Source organism: Ursus americanus, chromosome 20 (genome assembly GCF_024610735.1).
Source record: "Ursus americanus isolate L20-20 chromosome 20, mUrsAme1.1.p, whole genome shotgun sequence".
Lineage (NCBI taxonomy): Eukaryota > Metazoa > Chordata > Mammalia > Carnivora > Ursidae > Ursus > Ursus americanus.
The window spans coordinates 18,592,083-18,615,283 of NC_142146.1; the positions used below are offsets into that span (position 1 = coordinate 18,592,083).

General features: G+C 51.7%; 1 protein-coding gene across 4 annotated transcripts in view; it reads right to left on the reverse strand.

Moving 5' to 3' along the window:
* The window catches only part of RARB (retinoic acid receptor beta), a 443,932-nt gene that overhangs the window by 10,728 nt on the left and 410,003 nt on the right, over positions 1-23,201 (reverse strand). For all 4 annotated transcript variants that reach the window (XM_087870159.1, XM_045791638.2, XM_045791639.2 and 1 more), the window contains 2 exons: positions 16,580-16,740; positions 3,750-3,926 (listed from right to left, as the gene is read on the reverse strand). In XM_087870159.1, the coding sequence (XP_087726285.1) occupies positions 3,750-3,926; positions 16,580-16,740 (338 nt within the window). The remainder of the gene's footprint in view (positions 1-3,749; positions 3,927-16,579; positions 16,741-23,201) is intronic.

Sequence of the window (23,201 nt, forward strand, 5' to 3'; positions counted from 1 at the left end):
GCACTATACTCTCCAGGTCACCCTCCCCTGCACCCCTCCCCGACTACTGTCTTTTACTGTTCCAGCTCTTTCTGTCCTTTCACTCAGGTCTCTTCAAAGGTCACCTGCTTCCCTAAACCCACTACAGAAAGCAACCCACGCCCACTTCAGTCACACTCCTGGACCTGGTCCTGCCCGTTTTTCTCTGTGGCCCGTGAGCCCCTGCCTATTCATCTGCTTATTGACCATCTATCCCCAGTTGAAGGGCAGCTACTGAGGGAAGCCATTTTTGTCTGTCTTGTTCACTGCTGCGTCGTGAGAGCCTCGAACAGTGCCTGGCACACAGTGGGTCCTCAGTGAATGCTTGTAAAAGGGAGAGTGGAGAGGGAAGAGGTCAGCAGGGAGGGCCAGGGGAGAGCAAAGAGAGGGTCACACAGCCCCAAGAGTTGCTTTTTATGATTTTTAAGTTGAGGGAGACTTGATCCTAATTACCCGCAGAGAAGAGGCAGCTGAGGGGCAGGAGGAGAAGAAACAGGATGGGGAAGATAAAGGAGGGTAAGCAAGAAGGAGAACGTGAGAGCACAGGTGAGGGGACCACTCTCGGGGGCTCCCTTTCTTGTCCTAACCACAGCTCTAGAGTGAGGGACGGAAGGTACACTATGCACGATGGTTTTGAAGATTTGGCCCCTCTTAAGAAAGACCTTTTGGCTACGTGACCCCTGTGGGAAAGTGTGAAGCTCGGAGCCGGGTCCCGGTCCTGAGGGAAACCTGGCTGTGGACTCCACACCAAAGGGTCCCCAACCAGGCAGATGTCGGGGCCGGAAATCTCTCTGGAGGGTGGTGTGGCAGGGAGCACAGGCGAAGGACATGCTTTCCCCTTGGACCTGCTTCTTGAGGGGCTTCTTCATTACAAACCATCGCATGTCCTGGACTGCCCGTGACTTGTCACCACAGTGCCAGCCCCAGCAGGCAGCCATGCGCTCGGGAACAAAGGCCTTTCTCAGCCCACACACAACACGACGCGTTGGTGGCTGTGAATGCGTGGGGCTGGGCCAGAGCTGCCGAGACTTGGGACAACTGCAACTTTCCCGTCTAGGGGCTGACAACAACTTCAACCCGTGTCTGTCTGTCTGTCCTTCGGGCCTGTCTGTCTCACTCGATCCATACATCAATGGCTTCAATAAGAAGATTCTTCTAAACGCCTCAGCCAGTTGCATCCGAAAGATGCTCTTTGAAGTTGTGCATTTTTCAGGCTCTTGTGATTAACTGCCTTTGCTACAAATTCTTGGAAATGAGCTCTTATCTGGGGCCAAGTAAGTACTCCTTCTGCTTCGTCTCATGTGACTGGAGGTCTCCGCCCTTCCCCAAGTAGAGTTTTTTCCTCCTGTGCCTACTGCATCCCAAAACCAGCCCCTCAAGCCTGTGAAGCCAGAAAACAGTGATTGGAAGAGTTTCCTGACTCCCGTCACAGGGTCTGGAATTGTCCCCATGTGCTTATGACAGCTTTGTCCCTGATCTCGACACCACTGAGCATCTGCTACACATTCCATGCTTATACCCGTGACTGTATTTAAGCCCATTTAAAGAATTACTTGTTAATGCCTTATTGATTTGTATTCCTGTTGGACAGATAGGTAAACTGAGACTGGGAGAGGTTAAACAACTTGATCAAGGTCACAGAAATTGGTTCCTGTTCTACTCAATTCCACCAAGGGGCTGCTTCTTGGATCCATGGGAAAACCAGAGGAGTGCTTGGGTTTTACTGTAAACGTGGGATGTGGAAAGACAGCTGGAGGTTGCACGGGGATTTTAAGGGGGGATCTAAGCACCCTGACCATGAAAGCATGGGGTGTTGTGGAAACAAGACACTTCCCTGGAGGGTCTCAAAGCCTCCTTCTCATTCCATCTTTCCCAAGGGCTGGAGTTGAAGGAACCCTGCACTGTCACCACTTGGCAGCCAGACAAGAGGAGGACTAAGAAACAGGCAAAGAGCCAAAGTCAGAGCCCAAATAGCAGGAAGGCTCTAGGCCCTGCTGGGTGGCCACGTGATGCAGGGAGTCTGAATTCCCCCACCTCGCCTAGTGCAGACACTGACCGGCTGGTGCCACCTCACAGCTCCCTCAGCCACTCTAGGCCTCTGGGCACCTCTCACCACCTGCTGATAACTCCAGTCTCTACTCGTATCTTGGGGGTATCTTGAGGCTTAGGTGGAATTCACCAGAGTGCTACACTTGAAGCACTTGTGAGGAAAGGATACAAAAGCCCAGGCTTTGTTGTTAATTATTCTAGTAGCTCATGTTAACATCATTATTGATTTGCTCAGGTGGCCTCTATTAATCCCTGGTGGCCTGGGTGGTTCTCTGCCCAGGGCCCACCTAACATCGTCCCCTGTTTATGCTTCTACTCCTCTCATGGCTTTTGGAATTGGAAGATGTGAGTCTTAAGCTTTGGCTCCAGCATTCACCTGACCTGGGTGACCCACCCAAGTCTCCAGCTCCTCATCTGTAAAATGGGCTGAATCTCCATCCCCAGCCAGTTCACTGAATTGTGTAAGGCTCTAATGAGCTGAGGTCTGCAGATCCTATAGGGTGTGGGTAGGTGACAGGTGAATGCTGCTTCGAGGTTTCATTTTTCTAAACGTCCCTGGGTTCATCCCAGACCCTATGATTTAATCAGATGAAAAAAAAATACCATATATACTCACAGGATCCCTGGTACTTGTAGGTTACTGAGTAACCATTACCACTCCTCCTAAGACCCAACCAGTGAGGAGAAGAAAGACACATAAACATTCAAGCTCCCTGCATAACTGCCTCATACGGGGTCCTCTCTCCTCCCGAGCAGGACTGCGTATTTAATTACAGTGAGCAACTATATTTGCTTTGCAGAATTGTTTACACCCAAAGCTAGGAAAGATATAATAAAAAGAAAAATCTATGCTTTTAAAGCACCTCAAAAGCTAATTTTACTTTCTCTATTTTCTGATGCATCCCTGGGGGCCAGCTTCCCCTCCCGCTTCCTCCAGAGGCCCATCAGCATATACTACCCCCCAGCCCGAGGCCGGGTACATCCCTGTCACCTCTAATGGGAGCTGCTTCCCCACCCAAGGAAACCAACCCAGCCAGAATTAATCATACCATCCCTGAAACCCCCACCAAGGAGAGGGAGGGAAGGCATCTGGCCAGTAGACCCGCAGAGGACGAGGTGTGACAACGTCCTTACCCTCTCTAGGGCCCTGGAAGCCACAGTATGAGAACAGAGGAGGGGAGAGAGGCACCAGGGATCCATTCCCTTTGCTCAGATGGGGACACTGAGGTCTATGAAAGGAAGTGATTTTCCCGAGGCCACTGACAAAGGTGGTGTAAGATGGTGGTATAAGAGGGCAGAACCAGGGCACCATGAGCCGCCTCCAGTAAGTTTAGCTTGGAGAAGCCTGTTAGCCTTTCAAAGATTTTCAGGACTGGCCCACGTAAGGGGCTTTGGGGGAGCAAGTAACCTGTGACCGAGACAGGCTGGGTCCTTCCCAAAGGTCATGCAGTGGGGGTTCCCACAATAGGTCAAGAAGGGAGGAGGTTCTGCCCAACTCCAGGGGGGTTTCTGAGCCTCTGCCAGTGGAACCAAGATTCAGGCAGGGAAGATGGGGTTCAGGGTGCAATGGAAGTGGCAGGAGGCGGGGCTGGGGAGACCAAAGCCTCTGGAGGTCTTCAAAGCATCTCAGTCCCCTCCCCTGCCCACCCAACCCCCGACTAAGAGTTCAGAAGAGCACATACCAGAATGTCCAGGCAGGCAGCCTTCAACAGGGTGATTTGGTCTGCAATGGTCAAGCCGGTGAAGCCTGGCAGACGTTTAGCAAACTCCACAATCTTAATAATGCACTTGGTGGCCAGTTCACTGAATTTGTCCCAGAGGCCCAGGTCCAGTCGGACTCGATGGTCAGCACTGGAATTCTAAGAGGGAGAGAAAACACTGTCAGGGGTAGTTTCTGGAAAGCGCAAAAGAAGACAAGGAACTTGGTGCATTTTCTATGAATGTATAAATACTTCAGTTTTGACCAGGGAGCTTTCTGTTGGGGTGGCTGGGTGTTTAGCTTGGATTCTTTTAAAAATGCTCAGTATCATATCCCTGAACCACTGGTTGTCAAGTAGCAGATAAAGGGGGTTTCTCTTTATGTGATTATTCCAGCTAATACAGGAAGGCATGATGGGATAAGGAGTCACCATTTTAGAACCCTGATGAATTAATGGCTGTAGGCACTAACCATCAGTGGTTGCTAAAATCTTAAAAAAGGCAATGTCATGGAATCACACACCCCCACCTATGGAATGGTCAAAGCAGAATGAGAGTGGGCCTCTAGATGGAACTGCAGGAAATCCAGGAGACAGAGGAACGTGGTAAGCTACACCATGGGGGATGCAACTTCACCATCCAGAATGCTAGAGCCTCCATCAAGCCAATGAATTGGTCTCTTCAACAAATACATTGCAAGGGGATAACAAGAAATGGAAAGAGAAACCTACAGACTAAAAGTAACTCAACCTAGATGCTTATTAACCTATAAATGGAGAAATCCCTGGTACACCCCCTCCCCCAGTGGAATGCTGGCCAAAGGAAACGCCTACACAGGGCACAACACAGATGAGCCTCAGAAGCATCAGGCCAAGTGGAAGGCGCCAGACACAAGAGCCTGCACACAGAAGGACCCCATTTATAGAACATTCTGAAAATAGCAAAACTATAGGGAGAGAGAGCAGATCAGTGGCGTCCAGGGGTGAGGTAGGGACAGCGGCACAGGAAAGGACTAAAAAATAAAAAATAAAAAATAAATTAGGAGACTTACAATTAAAGGTGCAGACCTTAACTGAATTCTGATTCAAATAAACTAAAGAAACTGACACACGTGAGAGAAGTGAGAATGTGAGATATTAAGGTGTCTGAGATGCAAATTTTCTGTAATGAAAACATTGGTGCTTTCAGTGTTGGCGGAAGTTCATTGAGAACATCAACATATTTACAGGCCAAATAACATGTTTGTAATTTACTTCCAAAAAACATATGATGGCGAGAGAGTGGGACGGTGGCGGGAGGAGGCAACAAAACCGGCTGGGGAGCCATGCGGGTGTCCGCTAGTCTAGTCTCTCTGCTTCCACATTACGGTCGAATTGTTCATAATAAAGACAAAAGGTAAGAAAGGGACAGTGCGAATGAAAACAAAAGGTTACAACGACGACAACAGAGTACGGACTCTCTAGGCGATCTCAGTGCTGTGACCGCCACACTCACACTTCCCGGGCGCCCCTGGTCCCAGTGCCGGGCGGCCCCGCGACCGTGCAGCGCGAAGATGCAGCATGACGACGTCACCCGACGTCACCCGTTGTGGGGATAACAGAGCTGGGCCGGCAGGGAGGGCCCCGCCCTCTCGCCCCTCAGCGGCTTTAATCCTGACTCCGAGGCCCAGGTTCCTGCAGGAGCCCTTAGCTTCTGGGAGCCACAGAACACACCAGGGGGGCCCTTCTTCGGCACCCCTGTGACGTTAGCAGATCTCAGTACACCTGCGGCTGCCTACTGGCCAGGTCCCTCCATCCATCTGCGTACTCCTTCATTCATTCACTTATTTGCCTGCCTCTCTCCTCCCTCCCTCTGTTCCGTGAAGGTTTCCTGACCCACCTGCTCGCAGGCAGGGGTGGGGGTATGACAGCTGACCACACCACACACGCTTCCAGCCCTGGTGAGCTGACAGCCTGGCAGGGAAAGCGCCTGCTGCTCTCTGGGACTGGCCGCGGCAGACCCGATCCAGGCCCCCGCTCCAGACGTCACCCAACCGCACCCAGCAAAGAAGGGGCTAGCTGTTCTCAGCTTCATCCTAGGACGTGGAAAGCCCATCTCAGGTGAGCAAACTTGCCACTGAGGGGCTGGAAGTGGGTCCCAGGTCTACCTGATCCCCAGCGGACAGAAATGCCCTCCAGTAAGCGATGCCTCAGTCTCCCCATTTTAAAGAGAGATTTGTGCCACCCACCCTCTAAGGCTGCGGGGGAGAGTAAGTGGGATCCCAGGGTACAAATGGTGCCTGGTGTGTTCTGGGGGTTTGGTCTGTGTTGGATCCCTTCCCTCAGCACCCCTACCTGCTCACGGCACCGCCAGAGGGTTCAGACAACAGCAGGGGCCATCTTCTCCTCTGTCCTCACGAGCAGAGGGAGCACGGCCAGCAAAGTCCCCATACAGGTCCTCACTCCACGGCCCATTACAAGCCTCAACCTACCTTTCCTCATTTAATCAGGAGTGAGGATGCTCACAGTACACACAGGAAATAGGACACCACTAAGAACTTCCCAGAAATTACTGAAGGTCTCAGCTTTTGGCTAGGACTATACTACAACATATACAAGAGAGTGGTTTTGTGGGGGCTTTTGTTTTCTTTTTCTTTTTCTTTTTTTTCCTCTAATCTCCAGAGCAGAATCTCTGGTGCGAATGCAGTTGAATGACTATCGTGTTTTCTTGCCTTTTTGCCATCCTTCTCTACTGCCTCTGGAGTCCTTTGGAGGGTTGCTCCTCCCTCCTTCCGAGCCCTTGGGGTTTGGGGGGCGCTGCCTAACTCCCTTAAATGCAGGGAGGGCACTTGAGTGATGGAAAGAGAGAGGAACAGTGGTTCTGTCCTGAAGATACTGAAATGCTGGATCCAGCCATGCCTGAGCCACACCGTGACTTTTTGGAAAAAATCTAAGTTGATTTGAGTTTGGGCTCCTATCGCCTGTAAATGGAAGAATTCAGACTGATGAACAGTTACAGCTGAGAGAGTTTACGTCTGACAATGTCACATCCTCTCTCCAAAGAACTCTTAAGAGTTAGAGAAGAGGTCCCACTTACACCACCACCATCCTGGTGTGAGCCACCTCACTCCTCATTCCACTCCGGCCACCTTACAGTCTGTTCTTATCAAAGGAATAAAGGGATCCCTTTAAACAAAAGTCAGAGCAAGTCACTGTACTGCTCAGAATTGCCAGTGATTTCTCATCTCAGACCAAAAGCCACAGTCCTTTCACTGGCCTGCGAGGCCCTCCCAGATCCGGCCCCTGCTGACTCCCTGGCTTCCCACTAGCCCCCAGTTCACTCCATCTCAGCCTCACGGGTCCCTTGCTATCCCTGAACAAGTGGGTATGCACCTGCCTCTGGGCCTTTGCACTGGCTGTTCCGTCCACGTGGGTTCCTGTTCCCCCAGCTACCCACATGATGCACTCCCTCATTCCTTCATATCTTTGATCAAATGTCATCTACTCTTTGTTTTACAGGCCATCTTTTACAGTACTTGTCCCCTAACACACTATTGTTCCCTTATTTATACGGGGTCTTCTTGTCTCATTCTCACCTGCTGTCTCCTCAGTGTCTAGAACAGTGCCTGGTCCGCGGCAGGCAGGGGCTCAATAAATATTTGTTCAATGAATCGATGAGGAATGACGTTCCCCCAAGTCCTTGCTTGTTCCAAGTGTCTCAGGACGAAGGCCATTCTGGGGATGAGGCGCTCCCACTGTGATCTAGGCCTGAGCAGGAAGACTCTGCGGCCCTTGGAGGCAGGCAGCGTGGAACTACCCAGTGAAAGGTGAGGCTCCCTGGGCCTGGCGGGAGGCCTCTGACAAATGTAAACAGTTCAGGGAAGGGAACTGTGCAACCCAGACGCATATCTTTAGTTTCTCACCTCAGTGAAAATCAGCCCAGAGAATGCATAAAACTAGCTTTTGTTTTGAATGCTGGGGAGGAAAGCGGGAAAGGAAAGTCTACGTAAGAGCTGCCACAGAAGGCCTTCAAAAGGTGGGTGCTGCCGTGCCTTCCACAGCACCCTCCGCAGAAGGCGGGCACGCATCCTCCAGATTTATTCTATTCCTTCCTCAAGGACCTTGGGAATACAGTACACTCGGGGGAACAGAAGATCAAGATGTGCGGCCATTCGGGCTGTAATTAAATTTAATAGGCAGTTTATCCAGTTTGTAGGAAGATGACACGGAAGAGAGGGACAGCGAGGCGAGCTTACGGCGGGAAATCATTTTACAATGGAGTATCCATCTGGAAAAAAAGACATTGGCCCGACCCAGCGAGTGTGAACGAGACCTCCATCAGCTTCGTATGAGCTTACTTCATCACACACTGGGCTGTGGGAGGGAAGCCTGTCGTACCTTCTATTAAAAATAATGCACAGCCGTCTTAATGGCATGTAAATCTAACTCACTATTATGCAAACCGAAGGGAAGAGGCAGTTAATAAAACACAAAATAACCTGGTGTTTTATTATACTGGTTGCTCGATTCATAGGCATGAGGTTGAAAATGGCTTATATATTATCTGCCAGCTGCAGCAAACGGAGAGCTCTGCTTGTTTGGGTCTGGAATGAAGGCGGTTACGGGGCGCACTGAGGGAAGTGTGGGTGTTCAGCAGCACTTCTGAAACTGGGGGAGGAGGAGAGTGAGAGGCTGGGGTCGGGGGGTGGGGAGGCCCTGGCAGGAGGCCGAGGAGCAGCCCCCACAGGGGAGGGGAGCCCCTCTCCAGGCAGGTGCCCCGCTCTGCCTTCCGACAGTGCTGCAAGGAGGGGAGCCCTGTGGAGGGGGCCACCCCGGGGCCATCTTTTGCAGCAGCACAGCCCAACCCCACTAAGAAATCCAATTATATGGCCATTTTTGTGACGCAAAGGGGATCCCTTTTCTGATTGCTGTTACTTCTAGAACAAGACCCATAAATGGAGACGGAATCATGAGTGACTCTGAAGTTCCTGTTTGTGGCAACCACTGGATACTGCGGTGGTTGATACAGGGCTGCCCGTGGCTCCCTTTCCGTAACGAGGAAACGCAAACTCTTCCCAACAATAGTTAAGCTTCCCAGGGAATGCTGGGCACATCTGCGGGGTGCCTTCTTCCCTTGACCACTGGACAGGCTGATGCCCTTTCGAGTTGTGTTTGCAGCCGGCTCTTGTCATCACATTCCATGTCTCCGTGGCACATATGTCTCGGGCCTCAACCCCCAGGGGCACGCCCCCTTTTGAGGGCTTCACAACCAGCTCCCTCTAATCCTCGCGGCACCCTCCGTCGGTAGGGGCTGCTCTCGCCCCATCTGGCTGGGGTGGAGGCTGAGGCCCAGAGAGGTTAAGTCACTCGTGCAAGACGCTCAGCTGTTGGGTGGAGGGCACGGGATCCACATCAGGCAACGTGGCGGCAGTGTCCGCGCTCTGCGCCATTACACCCATCACCCACCCTCTCGCTCCTGGGTCATCTCGTGTTCTGCTTCCTCCTGAACTTTCTGTCTTCTAGAGCCTGCGATTGCATTTGTGATCTCCCTTCTGGCTGGCAATGCTGGATGCTTCCAGGAGGTGGCTAAAAGATCCCCGGCATCATTATGAAGAGAATATTATGTGCCAGGCCAGCATCTCTCTGTGGTCAACAGACATGTATCTAGGCACTAGATAACATGGTCTTAGGAATGTACAAGCTGGGGTCCGTCCACCAGTGGGAGGAGGGAGGCATGGGGGCCCCCAGCACACTTTCAGCATTCTCTGTAGAACCCGAGGCACCCAGCAGGTGGGGAAGGGCAGCCGGGCAGCCATCCTGCAACTATGGTTGGAAAGACAGGCACTGTCTTCAAGGCATGGAGCAGCCCATGGGTGGAGAGGGCTACGAGGAATGGGCCATGGGCAATGGGAAGGGGGAAGTAACAACGGTCTCAAAGGACCTCCCCAAGAGTTTCCAGGAAGTCTGGCTAGAAGCAAGCACAATATCCCTGAAGGTAATGTTTTAGGGGTGCTCCTGTACCCCCATTGCCTCAGATTCTGGGACCAACACATGAGACTGGAAGGGTCCCTCTGGACAGCTGCAGCTGTTTCATGGCTGGTGATCTCAGAGATTCAGGAACGCTGGCAGAGTGCAGGGGTACAGCCTTTGGAATATACCAGCTGCAGGGTGTAATCAGTCTTCCAGAGGATGTCTAGGAGATGTTAGATTTTGGGGTGGTCTCAGCTGCTCTGAAAGGCCACCAATGGCTTCTGGAACTCCAGGGGCACATCTAAGAATGAAGCAAAGCTCTGCCCTGCTTACCTGCCAAAGCCTCTGGCCAGGCACAGAGCAGCCGGGGCTCACCCTCTTGGCACTCTCCTGTCTAGAAACCTCACTTGGCTCTCTGTGGCTACTGTTCACATACCTATCCCAGCTCACAAAGTCCCCGCCAGCTAGCCCTGACCTGTCTCCTTGGGCTCTTTGTCCAGTCCCTCTTCTGCCAAACTCCATGGCATGCTCATGCTATTCCCTTGACCAAAAGTGTCTTTTCCTTTTTCCACCACCCAATAAGATCCGGGGAACGTAGCACAGTGCCTAGAGGGCATTTTTCACTAAAAGCCAAAGACTTGTTATGTGTACTGCCAGAGGCTCCTCTAAAAGCTCACATATCATGTGACAACATTTGATTTTCAGCCAGACTTCACGAAAGAGCTGCAAGCACGGAAGGGTAAATGTCCGTGCACGCCAATTCCGTGCTCAGCAGGTGTTATGGGTTGAACCATGTACCTCTCCCCCCACTGCCACCGCCCAAGATATATTGAGGTCCTAATCCCCAGTAACCTCAGAACGTGACCCCATTTGGAAATGGGGACCTCAACCTAAAATGAGGTCATTAGGCAGGACTCATCCTACTATGACTGGTGCCCTCATAAAGGGAAATCTGGACAGAGACAGACGTGCGTGGAGAGAGGATGGCACAGAAACACACAGGAGACGGCCATGGGAAGACAGAGGATCGGAGTGATGCTTCCACAAGCCGAGGAGAGCCAAGCACTTGCCAACCTCAGAAGCTAGAAGAGCCAAGGAAGGATTCTCCCCTAGAGCCGCGTGAGAGAGCACGGCCCTACTGACATCTTAATGTTGGGCTTCCGGCCCCGTGAGACAATAAACTGCTGTTGACTGAAGCCACCCGGTCTGCTGTACTTTGTTATGGCAGCCCTAGCAGACGAATGCAGCAGGGATACGGTACATGTGTGCTGGAAATCGAGAGAACGGTCTACGTGATACAGGCAGGGCAGGTATGTTTACTGGCAGGAAACAGGCTCACAGAAGATAAGAACCGGTTCAAGGTCAGCCAACTGGGAGGCGGCAGAATGGAGATTAGAACTCGGGCCTCGTGACGGTCCCCCAGCTCCCCCCACCCCACCAGGTGCATCTCTCCTGGGAGGCCGACCTCCTGAGTGTCAGGTTCTGATTCTCTGGCTGATGCCAGTGTTCGTTTTCTAGAATGAAAGCCAAGCCCGCAACGGTCAGAACTGCCCACAATATCCTTCCTTTTCTAAAGCACTCGTTTCCTGGAAAGTCTTTTGGAGGTTTAATGATTCTGTTGGTGGTCATTTTTCTGAGTAGATTAAAAGCTCCTTAAATCTCCAGAGCTCAACTTCACGAGCCCCTCGGAGGGCAGCTTCTGTCCCATCAAGCTCTGCAAGGTGACGAACAGCCACGCAAGGCAGAGCGGCGGGCGTGGGAGCAGGCAGCCCAGCCTGGGGTCGCGCTGCCTGGGGACTTGCCTCGCTGGCCCACCTGCCACTTCACTTTTCCAGAACCTGTGTGCATGGCTGGAGAACACAACAGTGTTCATAACGCAACTGAGGGGAGACCTGCCCATTTTGTACATCTCCCCGCCAGAAACTGTACAAGGAGCTCTGACACCGTCGTTTCACTTAACCTCCCCAGAAACCCCAAGACGTGGGTGCCACGCAAACCCCATGATACAGAGGAGGGGGCCAAGGCTCCTATGACAAGTCCAAGGTCATGCGATCTTAAGTAGCACAGGCAAGATTTGACCCTAGGTTTATGCACCCCGAAAACCCAAACGACGCAGTTGCTGGGGTGGGACGTCCGGAAGCAGAGTAAATATCCTCGGAGCTGGGACGCTGCTTCCTCTGGTCTTGGAGACTCATCTGTAAACAGCTGCCGCCTTGCTTTCCACTTTCCCTGTGGAATCCCCCTTCCACGTGTCCTGGTTTGTGGAGGGTGGTCACTGGTTAGGAACCTTCCCAAAGAGTCCAGGTCTGAAGTTTGGAGGGGAGCGCCCTGCCCAGGCCTGGGGGTGGAGGGTAGTGCGGTATACGTTCCTGCCTCCCCACCCAGTCCTGCTGTCTCCGTGGGCCAGGCCATGTGTCCCGAATATACCCTAACTAGAAAAGAAAAGGGAAGTACTCTTTCAAAAGTCTGTAGGTGGGCGGCTAGCTGCCTTTTTAATTCCTCTCTGCCCACTTATTCCAAAGGCATCTGACAGGGAGGCCAGGCCAGTGAAGATGGCAGGAAGTTTCCTTGCAAGGAAGCAACTGCCTGTCTAAAAAAAGCTCTCTTTATAAAAAAAAAAAAAAAAATGCTCAACTCGGAACTAAGAGCTTGCCGAGAATGTGTTATGGCTGCTGTTATTTATTTATACCCCACCTACTTCCAGAAAGGATTTGAAGCTGCTTACAATAAAAACTGAGCTAGATCTGTATACAGAGTAGAAATAAAGAAGAGAGTCGGATGAGAGACTGTATCAGAGCCGCCCTGATCCCACAAATGGGCAGTGTGCTTCTGGAAGGAGGTCGGCTGCCCTGTAGCTAAGGACGATCCTCTGGGGAGGGAAGCTGTATTTCCGTGTTCCTTGTGGGATCAAAAGAGGTGCAGAAAGGGGCGCCTGGGTGGTGCAGTCTGTTAAGTGTCTGACTCTTGGTTTCGGCTCAAGCCGTGATCTCATGGGCCGCGAGTTCGAGCCCTGCATCAGGCTCCATGCTCAGAACGAAGTCTGCTGGAGATTCTCTACCTCTGCTCCCCCCCCCCAATGTGCTCTCTCTCTCTCTCAAATAAATAAATCTTTTTTTTTTTTTTTTTTTAAAGGGAGGTGCAGAAAGGGAAAAGGTCCCAGGAAGCACTGGAGGACGGGTGGGCAGGAGGTTTAGGAAGGGAAGGCAGCCAGTAAAGACCATCCCTGTGGGCCCCTGGCTCCTCTTGCTGGGGACCTCTGGGAAATGGTTGGGAGAAGGTAACCTCCCCAGGGGTAAGGAAGCTGGGGCATTCATCCACCAGCTTCTTTTTGTTCTTGGGTGGGGGCTCCCCCAGGAGTGTCAGTGCCTCACACGTGAGCCCAGCAGATCTGGCAGCCAGCGAAAGCCCTCAGGCCAGGTCCCTGGGCCTTGCAGCGTGAGCCATGGGACCTGGGGCGCAAGGGAAGGCGGCAGAGGCCCCGGTGAGGCTGGCCAGATTCTGTGGCTGCCTTTTGGGATGGGAGGGAGCTGTGTTGACTAACAGTGGGCAGGCTGTCCTGAAGGAGCGTTTTGGTCCCAGGCCCTGTAGGAAGCCAGCCCACACCAGGGCGTGCGTTCCAGGTGGAGGCAATGCTATGCCTTGGGTTTGCCCAGCCCTACCCTGGAGTAGAGTGGTCCATTTCATCTGGTTATCAGGTGAGTCAGGGCCTGGCGGACTTCCTCGGTCACACTAAGAAAGCCCCACCTGGGGAAGACCGGAGGAGACCCCTGATACTGTAGCAAATGTGTCTCACCTCATCACCTGGCTCCAAAGCTTCCACTTCCAGGAAGCCCTCCTGGCTCTGACTGTTCTCTTTTACTCTGCCTTTTCTGGAGCTAACGGTTTGATTTAGTCCTGGATAACAGCCACCCCCTCCTAACCAGATGCCCAATGGCTCCTGCTTCCATTCAGCCTTGTTAACCACACCCTTGAGGTAGCCTGGGTATGGTGTGCTAAAAGGGCTGTCCCTGGACTCAGTCCGTTCATGTTCAAGTTCCACTTATTGGCTATGAGACATGGGGCACATTATTTGGACTTTCCACACCCCAGTTTACTCATCTGTAATATGGAAGCAACGATACCCACTTTATCATGTCCTGCAAGGAGTCAAAGAATGAATATTTAGAGTACTTAGTATAGTCCCTGGTACATAGTAAATGCTCAGTAAATACTAGCTGTAATAATAGTGGTGATGACAATAACAAAGACTCCTGATTACAAAACATCTCTTGCTCTCCATTATTTACAGATTAAAATACAAATTCCTCAGTCAGAGTTCAAGACTCTGCAAGGCTATTTCTTTCTTTTTTTTTTTTTTTTAAGATTTATTTTAGAAAGAGTGCGTGCAGGGGGAGGGGCAGAGGGAAAGGGAGAGAGAGAGAGAGGATCTCAAGCAGACACTCCCCCCACCCCCCAGCATTCACGTCCACTGAGTGGAGAGCCTGATGAGGGGCTCGATCTCATGACCCTAAAATCATGAGCTAAAATCAAGAGTCAGACGCTTAACTGACTGAGCCACCCAGGCGCCCCTGCAAAGCTATTTCTGCTTCCCACTCATTCCCAACACAGTCCAACCATCTCCCTCACTTCCTTCTGTCCTTTCCCCTGGGCCCATATGGCCTCAGTTGATTTCTTGATTTCTTAGGTCAGGACGCACGTGCCTGGATACTTAGCCACAAACAGTGAACAGCTGGCAATCAGAAATATTTCTACAAAGAATAAATGATATGCTGCTCGGCACTTGTTATTAGTCATCTAAGTTCTCCGTAGTGTCTGATGCGCCTGACACGGGGCCTGGCCCCCGGAGTGTCAGTTCACACCCAGTGAGTGGATGCGTGGTACACGGTGCGCCGGCCACACCACTGTCGTGAAGGTGTGTCCAGGTCCCATCACAGAAGCTTCTCATGAATTCATTTTTCTAACCATTTTATCTCATCCCCATTCTACAGATGGGAAAAAGGGAGGCTGGGCAAGTTAATACCTTGCGCACAGTCACCGGGCTGACGGTGGCGGAGCAGGACGTAAGCCACATTCCTCTGCTTCTAGCGCCCTTGCTCTTGATAAAAGGCATCACCCTCCACCGCCTCTTGGTTCACGGGCCTGCTTTACCTCCTGGGTTACAACAAAAGCTCCTTTATGGTGTCCAGCCTTGTCCTGCTCTGTGTCTGCTCGGGGCTAGCGGTTACCAAGCTCAGTGGGGGCCTGTCCGTTGAATCAAGCCCTCGCCTCAGCCTGGCAGGGTAGGTCAACAGCATGGGCGGGTGAAGCACACCGATTGTCTCTCCTTCTCCTTGACACCAAGGGCCTGGCTGGGCCCCAGAAGGTCATCCTGGACCTGGCTACTCCAAGTCCAGGTCACGGCGCCTGCTCTGTGGAGCACGGTCTGTAGCCCGGCCGCAGCAGCATCTCCCATAAGCTTGTTAGAAATGTGCCCACCACCCCTGGCCCCCATCCCCACCCCCGCCGAGGCTGCTGTGTCAGAGCCTGCAGCTCCCCATGACTGCCAGGTGCCTCCGAAGTGAGCACACAGAAGTCTGCGGAGCCCTGCTCTAGGTTCTTCCTCTGCGTCCCGAGCTGGCCTTCGGCTCGGCACGGTTAGCTCTGCTGCCCCCCACCACGCAGCCTCTGCACCCCGGCAGCTCGGGCTCACCTGAGATGCCACCCCAGCAGGTTCTAGTGCCAATCCACACGGCAAACTCTCTGCACCTGCTCCCAGTTACCGGTCCCATTTTACAGAAAAAGCCGTGGCAGCAACACCCAAATGCATGACGGTGAGCCCCCCCAGCAGCTTCCCAGCCCTGGTGCTCCCTGTCCTCGTTCTTTTGGCATCAACATTTCATCTCTGGATCTTCAGGAGCTTTCATCCTATTCTTTTTCTGCATGCCAGACACCAAACCAGCAAATGGGATAATCTGGATTATTTTAAAAGTACATTTACCAGCATTTTAGGCAAGCAACGTAAGTTACTTAAGGAGGCCAGAATAGCATTCTAGTGATATTCATTCATTCATTCATTCATTCATTCATTCATTTATTCATTCATTCATTCAACAAATACTTCCTAAGTGCCTACTGTGTGCCGCGCACTGCGAATTGACGTCAACGCACATAATACATGCAAAAACCAGTTTAAAAAATGGAAGTACCTCACGTGTCTCCAGCGACATACCCCAGACCAGTCAACACATGACACCAACCCTTGATCCCACATCTTCTCCCTCCTAGCTTCTCTTTATTTCAACCCATAGTGAAAGCCATTTCTAATGGAGCTCTGGGGAGCACGGTGGGACCTCCCACCTCCCCAGGGAGGAGTCACACCTGGGCTTTTTCCAGGCTTCTCTCAGAGGGCCCCCATAATGTCGGTTGGACCCTACAGCTGGATGGGTGTTTTGAAAACCCTGCCCCGCGCCCCCGCTAGGTCCCTGCTGGGCTCTGTACTCCTGTGACAGCTCACTGGTTTTACATGTCTCCCTCACCAGACTGTATGTCCCTGCGAGCAGCAACCTTGCCTTAGTCACTCATGTCACCGGTGCCCTGCACACCAGCCTGGCACATAACGAGTGCTCAGTTTGGTTTGTGAGTGGTAGCACGCATGCCTGAATGGGTCAGAGAACACATTCATGCTGCTCAGTGACTTTCCGAAGACTGCCACATGGAGGGGGGTGGCCGCTGTGGTGTCCCACTCAGCCCACACGCATGTCTTGGGCCAAATTTTGGTGGGCGTCCACTCCGGGTCCAGGGCCAGGAAAGAGGGAAGACGGGAGCAAGCAGGGACGCGAGGGCCTGCAGCCACCCTCCCCGCCGCCTGGGGTGGAAGCGTCTCTTACCGTGGTGTATTTACCCAGCTGGCAGAGGGAGGGGAAGGTTTCCTGGTGGGCTTTGCGGATCTTCTCTGTGAGATCGTCCAGCTCCGCCGTCATCTCATAGCTTTCCGTGCATTCCTGCTTCGAAGGCTCCTTCTTCTTCTTGTTCCTATCATTCCTGACAGCTGGAAAGGAGAGAGAAGGCAAATCAGGGGTCACTAATGGCCGGGGCTGCACTGCCTGAGCTGGAAGTTTCCATTTCCTGGTGCTGCCTAGACCCACTTGACACTTGGAACAGGAACAGTGGGAAAAGGTGCCATAAACACAGCTCCCAAGGAGAGAGGTTTGGTGGCCAGAAGGGCCAGGCAGAAAGGAAAGTTTGTCTTTCTGTGCGTGCACCTGCCAACCCACTCTTAAAGAGAGGTGAGGCTCACCCAGAAGGCTGACGGCCTCTCTCTGCTCGGACTTTCTACGTGGACTGGTCCTGCAAGAGAGGATTTTTCCAAGCACATCCCCCTCGTTCCAGAGGAGATGGCCCAGGGACCATTACAAGGGAACCACTTCGGCCTGGGAGACGCGTCATTGAACAAAACCTTTGCTGCATCATAATTCGTGACTCCTGGCTAAGCTTTCTGGGTTTTGCTGCTGTTGTTCAGTTTTCTGAATTAACTGACACTTTTGAAGAGATTCATCCTAAAGGTGATGGGATGATGATTTTTGTCCCTTCATGCTTTTCTGCTTCCTAGACCTTTGGTATTAGTCATATAGTCTTTTATTATTTATACATCTCATATTACACATTATATACATTATATATAAAATATATATGAAGTATTATTTATTGTTATAAAAAGTTATTTTAAAATAATAATCTATGCATTATGAGTCCTCGGCCTGAAAAACAATTTGTCTATTCAATATTCACTTATTCATCTGTAGCTGCTCGACTCCGAGTCTCGTCCAGCCCACTGGCCCTGCCGCAGGTGTGTGTCTTTGCCTCGGCTGAGCTTGGCGCTAGACAGAGTCAGGACCCAGGGCTCAGGGCTGTGGAAGCCCATGCTTCCCCTCACAGCACGGAGCTCTCAGATGACTTCAAACTGAGTGTAATGCAAGGCTCTGGCCCCTAGTGAGGATCTCCTGGGGAAGGAAACTGAAACCCAGAGAGGCCAACAGGTAAAAACTAGACCATGCCAGCCCTTCCGGGGAGTCCACATTCCCCAGCGACCCAGGGGTTGCCAGGCTGGACACCACCTGGCCGTGTATGCCACCACCATGACCTAGGAATCTGTGTTGCAAAATTACCCAGGTCATAATCCGATCTGCCCTAAGAGGATTTGGCCTCATTGCCTCCCTGAGAGCACCCAGGGTGATCTGAGAAGTCGCAGCTCTCTGCGTCTACACTGCGAGGATCCCGAGGCCCTGCATGGGGGAGGAGCTGAGGGCAGAGTAAAAGGCAGGCATGGGGAGGGCAGTAAGGTGCAAGGAAACAGCTGGGAACTCATGGTACTTAACAACCCTAGTGTCTATATAAGTCACTGACACTGGACTAGGAGGGAGAGCAGTCCTTGAGAATATTCACATTTCTTGAGTATCTTAAGCATTTTACTGGGAACTGTGTCCACAGTATCTCACTTCATCCCCTTATCAGGCAGGTGATTTTAAACTCACTTTACAGATGAACAAACTGAGCATCAGATAGACCAAAGAATGTTTACACAGTTGCCAAATGCTTTCTTCACTTGGACTTACTCATTCCTAAGGGAGCGGCCATGTTTGAGAAGAAAACAATAACTCTCCAGATTAGTTTCTTCCCCCAGGACTCTGCAACGACACTGTTCTTTGGCTCAGAACATTTCCAGATCTAAGGTGAGTGGGTAAAGATAGTGTGAAGTAACTCAGCCTCTAATGTATTCCTTTCCAGGGCAGACTGGCCAAGTGCCCAGACCATTCCTAGCAGGTGCAGGACATGGGGTGAAGGCAGCATATGGTCGAAAGCAGTTAGAGCGGGAAGAATACAGTCAGCAAAGGGAGACAATGAGAGAGGAAGAGGGGAGCTCACAGCCACAGAGATGCCCCGGCAGCTCTGCTCAAGGACAGAGTCTGGGTCCACGAGGGGAGGCTGTGGCCGGAAGCCTTGTGTGAGAGCACCATGGACTCTCAGCGCACGTTAGCTGCCCCCTCCTTTCCTGGCTCCTGTCCACGACCCTGTTTGTTAGCTAGCACAAAAGTTGTATGTAAGCAGCAAGGGTCCTTCTGAAACACAGCCCCAAGGAAAACAGTCTGGCAGTTCCTTGAAAAGCTAAACATAGAGTTACCATATGATCCAGCAATCCCATTTCTGGGTCCACCCAAGAGAACAGAAAATAAATGTTCATGCGGAACGCGCTCACCCGTGTTCCCAGCGGCGCTATTCAGAGGAGCCCCGCAGTGGAGACAACCCACATGCCCATCGACTGATGAATGGAAACCCAAATGTGGGGCATCCACCCAATGGAACAGTCTTGGCCACACAGGGAGTGACGTACTACACACATGACAACATGGATGAGCCCGGACAACGTCAGGCTCCGTGAAAAATGCCAGTCACAAAAGGCCCCATACTGTGAGGTTCTATTCGTGAAATGTTCAGAGAAAGCAGATTCATACACAGAAGGAAGATCGGTGGTTGCCAAGGGCTGGGGCGCGTGGAAGATAGGAAGTGACAGCTCACGGGCATGGGGTTTCTTTGTAGGGAGATGAAAATGTTCTGGAATGAGGCAGTGGTAATGGCTGTACAACCTTGTGAACATACTACAAACCACTGAACTGACCACTTTAAAAGGATGAATGTTACGCTATGTGAATTATATCTTAACATCAGAGTAACAAAAACCCAGACCCCTGAGGGAGGTCACAAGCCATTGAACACTAGGAACTGCTCTGACTAGAATCAGAAGCCAAGATGGCACCTTTGACCACTGAACACAGCAGCGGCAGTAATGCTACTTACTGACTGCTTCGCACGGGCCAGCCATCACCATAAGTGACATAAGAATTCTAGTTCCCTAAATTCCACAGTGAACCGGATGAGGGAGGCATTAATATTCCACTTCTACACTCTCAAAGCTTGAGGCCCAAGATCCCCATTGGAAAGTGGTCAAGCCAAGACATCAGCGGGATATATGGAAAAGCAGAGGGAGGAACCGCACGCACACACACAATTACCCAGAATCCCATCCCCAGGCACGTCTGGAGGACCTGCGCCCGCGCTTCTCAGCATTCTGCTTCTCCATCCCCCATCCACCCGCAGCCTCCTGGAAAACTCACGTGAGAAAACAGAGCCCCAGGGGTTACCTGCAGGGGACCAGTGTGGGGCAGGGGGTGACACAGGTGCTGCAAAGGGGCCGGGGCTCCACCGCTGTCCCAGGGGATTCGGCCCCTCTCGGATGGCAGCAGCATCCTCCCTGAGACACGTGGACGCCCTGCTAGGTGGGAAACAGTGCGTCTATTGTAAGGGCTTCTGCAGGCTGGTCACACGGGAGGGAGAATTTCAGGCCCTCCCACGTGGAAACGGTGGCCCGAACACTGAGGGTCTGTGGGCTTTCCCGCAGGCCCACGGCTGCAAGTGGCAGCGATGCTTCTGAAGAAGCCGCCTGGTAGCGGCCCCAAACGAGCAGATGGACTCGTTTGTTCCTTCGCTGTCTGTCCATTCACTCGTTCGGATATTTTTTGAGCATCTAGTATGTACCATCTGCTGCAGGGATGAAACAACGCCGAGCCACACAGATGGCTGCCGCCACCACAGAACTCACTCACGGGGACAGACAGGCAGTAATCACATAACAGCAACAGGAGCAGTAATAATACCGGCGTCGTTATTATGCTGTGCGCTGTGACTCACGCTGGAGTGGTGTTCTAATAGCGGAGGTGTTCATTACAGCTACCAGAGCGGCAACAGGGCCCACCCAGAAGCCTTCTCTTCTTATGAGGCCATTCGACAACCTGCGAGGGAAGTGTCCTTATCATGCCCGTTTTGCAGATGAGAACATTAAGGCACAGAGAGCTAAGTCGCCTGCCCGAAGCCGTGCATACCGTAAATGACGTAGTGGGGATCTGAACTCAGAAGACCTGGCACCAGGGCCCTCACTCGGAACCCCTGTGCTCTGTCATAGCACTCACACTCACGGTCCCGCCACACGGTGAGGGCCGAGAAGGATGCCGTATGTGTATGACGGGCGTGTGCGCATAGGGGCAGGGGGTGGGGGGGGCACTGACCCAGGATGCTGGGGAAAGGGGAGGCGAGTTGCGAGGAGGGATAGGAAGGTAGGTGGGGGGCCTGGGGAGCCTGGGCTGTGCAACTGATGCTCAGCCGGCCCCAAAGGCTGCGTGTGATGCTGGTGGCTGGCTTCCTCCTCCAGGCGGATGGAGGTGATGCCGGCAGCTAGGCCCACCAACATACCTGTGACGGACCTGGGGGTGGACCAGCTGCTTTCAGGCAGAGTGCATCCCTGGGAAGGCGTGGGCAGTGGGACAGGGGGCACACAGGTCACCTCTGCATCACAGCCCCACTCTAAGGTGGGCGCCAAACACTGTTCCACACAGCCCTCCACTCCCAGCCCGAATATCTGGAAGGCAAAGGTCATAGTTTGTCTCTCTTTCCCCAGGGCCTAACACAGTGTCTGGCCCACAGTGGGGGCTCAAAGCTGTTTTGTGAAGGACAAGGGGAACACGTGCCTAAGTGTGGAGTTTGGTCAGCCGTCAGGGCCTCTGTGTGCAACACAGAACTCACCTGAGCCTCTTCCTTCCAGAAATTAAAGGCCTCATCACCACCTCCGGGCCGGCAGGGGATTCATGGGCCACTCTCTGCCCCCAGAAGCATGAGCCAGCAGCCTGATCAAGCAGGTGGGGCATCCAAAGGGTCACGGGCATGATTTACACACCTGGGAGAAGCGGGCCTGATGTCGGCAAAGCGCTTCTTGGACGCAAGGTGCTCCATAAAATATCAAGTATTCTGCTTGTGAGGGCCAAGTGCTACAAATCAGATTTGGTGGCATAAAAGTAACATATTTATGATCCACTATCATATTGCAAATGAAATGAATGTAATAAAAGTGTCACTTATACAAATACCTCTGATGTACGGATCTCGACCTATGAATATGAAAACAGACACCCAAGCACTTTTATTTGAATGTCTAATCATGGAAATAAATGAAGTCATGTTCATTTTAATGTGTGCACTTGTGCATGTATCTAGAATATTGATTTCCGCGCACACAATAAAACTGTAATGCAGGAAACATGCAAAAGATGTGGATTTCACTTGGATTCAGGAAGAGATGAAAATAACACTTCACTAAAAATTCCTTGACGTCAAAAAAAAAAAAAAAAGAAGGGAGAAGAAGAAGAAAAGGGGAAAAGGGAAATATAATTGACAGTGTTTTTGTCCATAAAGTTCTCTACATTCAGTTTAGCAAAGGAAACATAACGGTCTTTATTCTTGCTCGAATATTAAAGTCTGGAATTCGTTCACCTTGACTCTTCACCTTGCTAACTACGGGAATAATGGGTCACAGTTGGTGATTTGAGCTATCTGGTTGCCCCATGTGGGGGAGAGCCTGTAACTAACACACCAATACCTTCAAAGAAAACCACAAAAATAGAGTTTAATCTTAGTTTAAAAATAATTTTCTGAACTCGTTAGGTCAATGAACTGTAAACGAATGGACTTGAAGCAGGTGGATCTATGATGTACAGAGACATACTTTTCCCATAATTTCAGGATCTGGGGGTTGGCGCTCAAGCTCAGAGCACAGCAGGTCCCACAGTAGTGTTGAGTGGAGTTGGGTGAGCGAACACTCCCTCAAGATCAGAATCTCCTTCAAGTTGGAGGCTCCGCCTTGCTCCTAATACAGCACTCGTGTCATCAGTGCTAGCAGACGTTTGAACGCATACACAAAGAAAGGAGGTTAGTGAACGAGGCTGCCGCTAAGGGTCCCGGTCAGTGACCAGACACATGCCTTTCCGAGGTGGCTGAGGGCAGGGCACCATGAGCGTATGTTCCGTGAATGCAGTCCTGTGACTGGACGGCTCCAGAGTGCGGGGCAGCAGCACTGTGGGCAAGGACTTGCAAAGCCGATGTGGCCCCCTCCCCCACAAGTGCAAAGCGTAAGGGATGGCCTAGCTTTCACAGGGCCAGTAACAGAGCAGGGAGCATACTTAGAATTTTTTCAGAATATTAAATGTTCAAGTCATGGGGGAAATAGTCTGGACATAGCATTCTGAGAGTTTAACAAGGATCTACCAGCCTAGCTCAGCTTCTTAGAGTTATTCAAAGCACTTACAGAAAATCCCTGAAATATCAGAATGTACCAAAGCCAAATACCTCTTTCTAGTTACAGTGGTGTATTACACTAACAAAACTTCCAAAACAATTTTAAACACATTTTCCTCTCACTGGCTGCTTTTAGAACGGAGATTTTGGCGCCTCTCAAGTGGAGACCCTTTCCTTTATCTTTTTTTTTTTTTAAAGATTTTATTTATTTATTCGACAGAGATAGAGACAGCCAGCGAGAGAGGGAACACAAGCAGGGGGAGTGGGAGAGGAAGAAGCAGGCTCCCAGCGGAGGAGCCTGATGTGGGGCTCGATCCCATAACGCTGGGATCA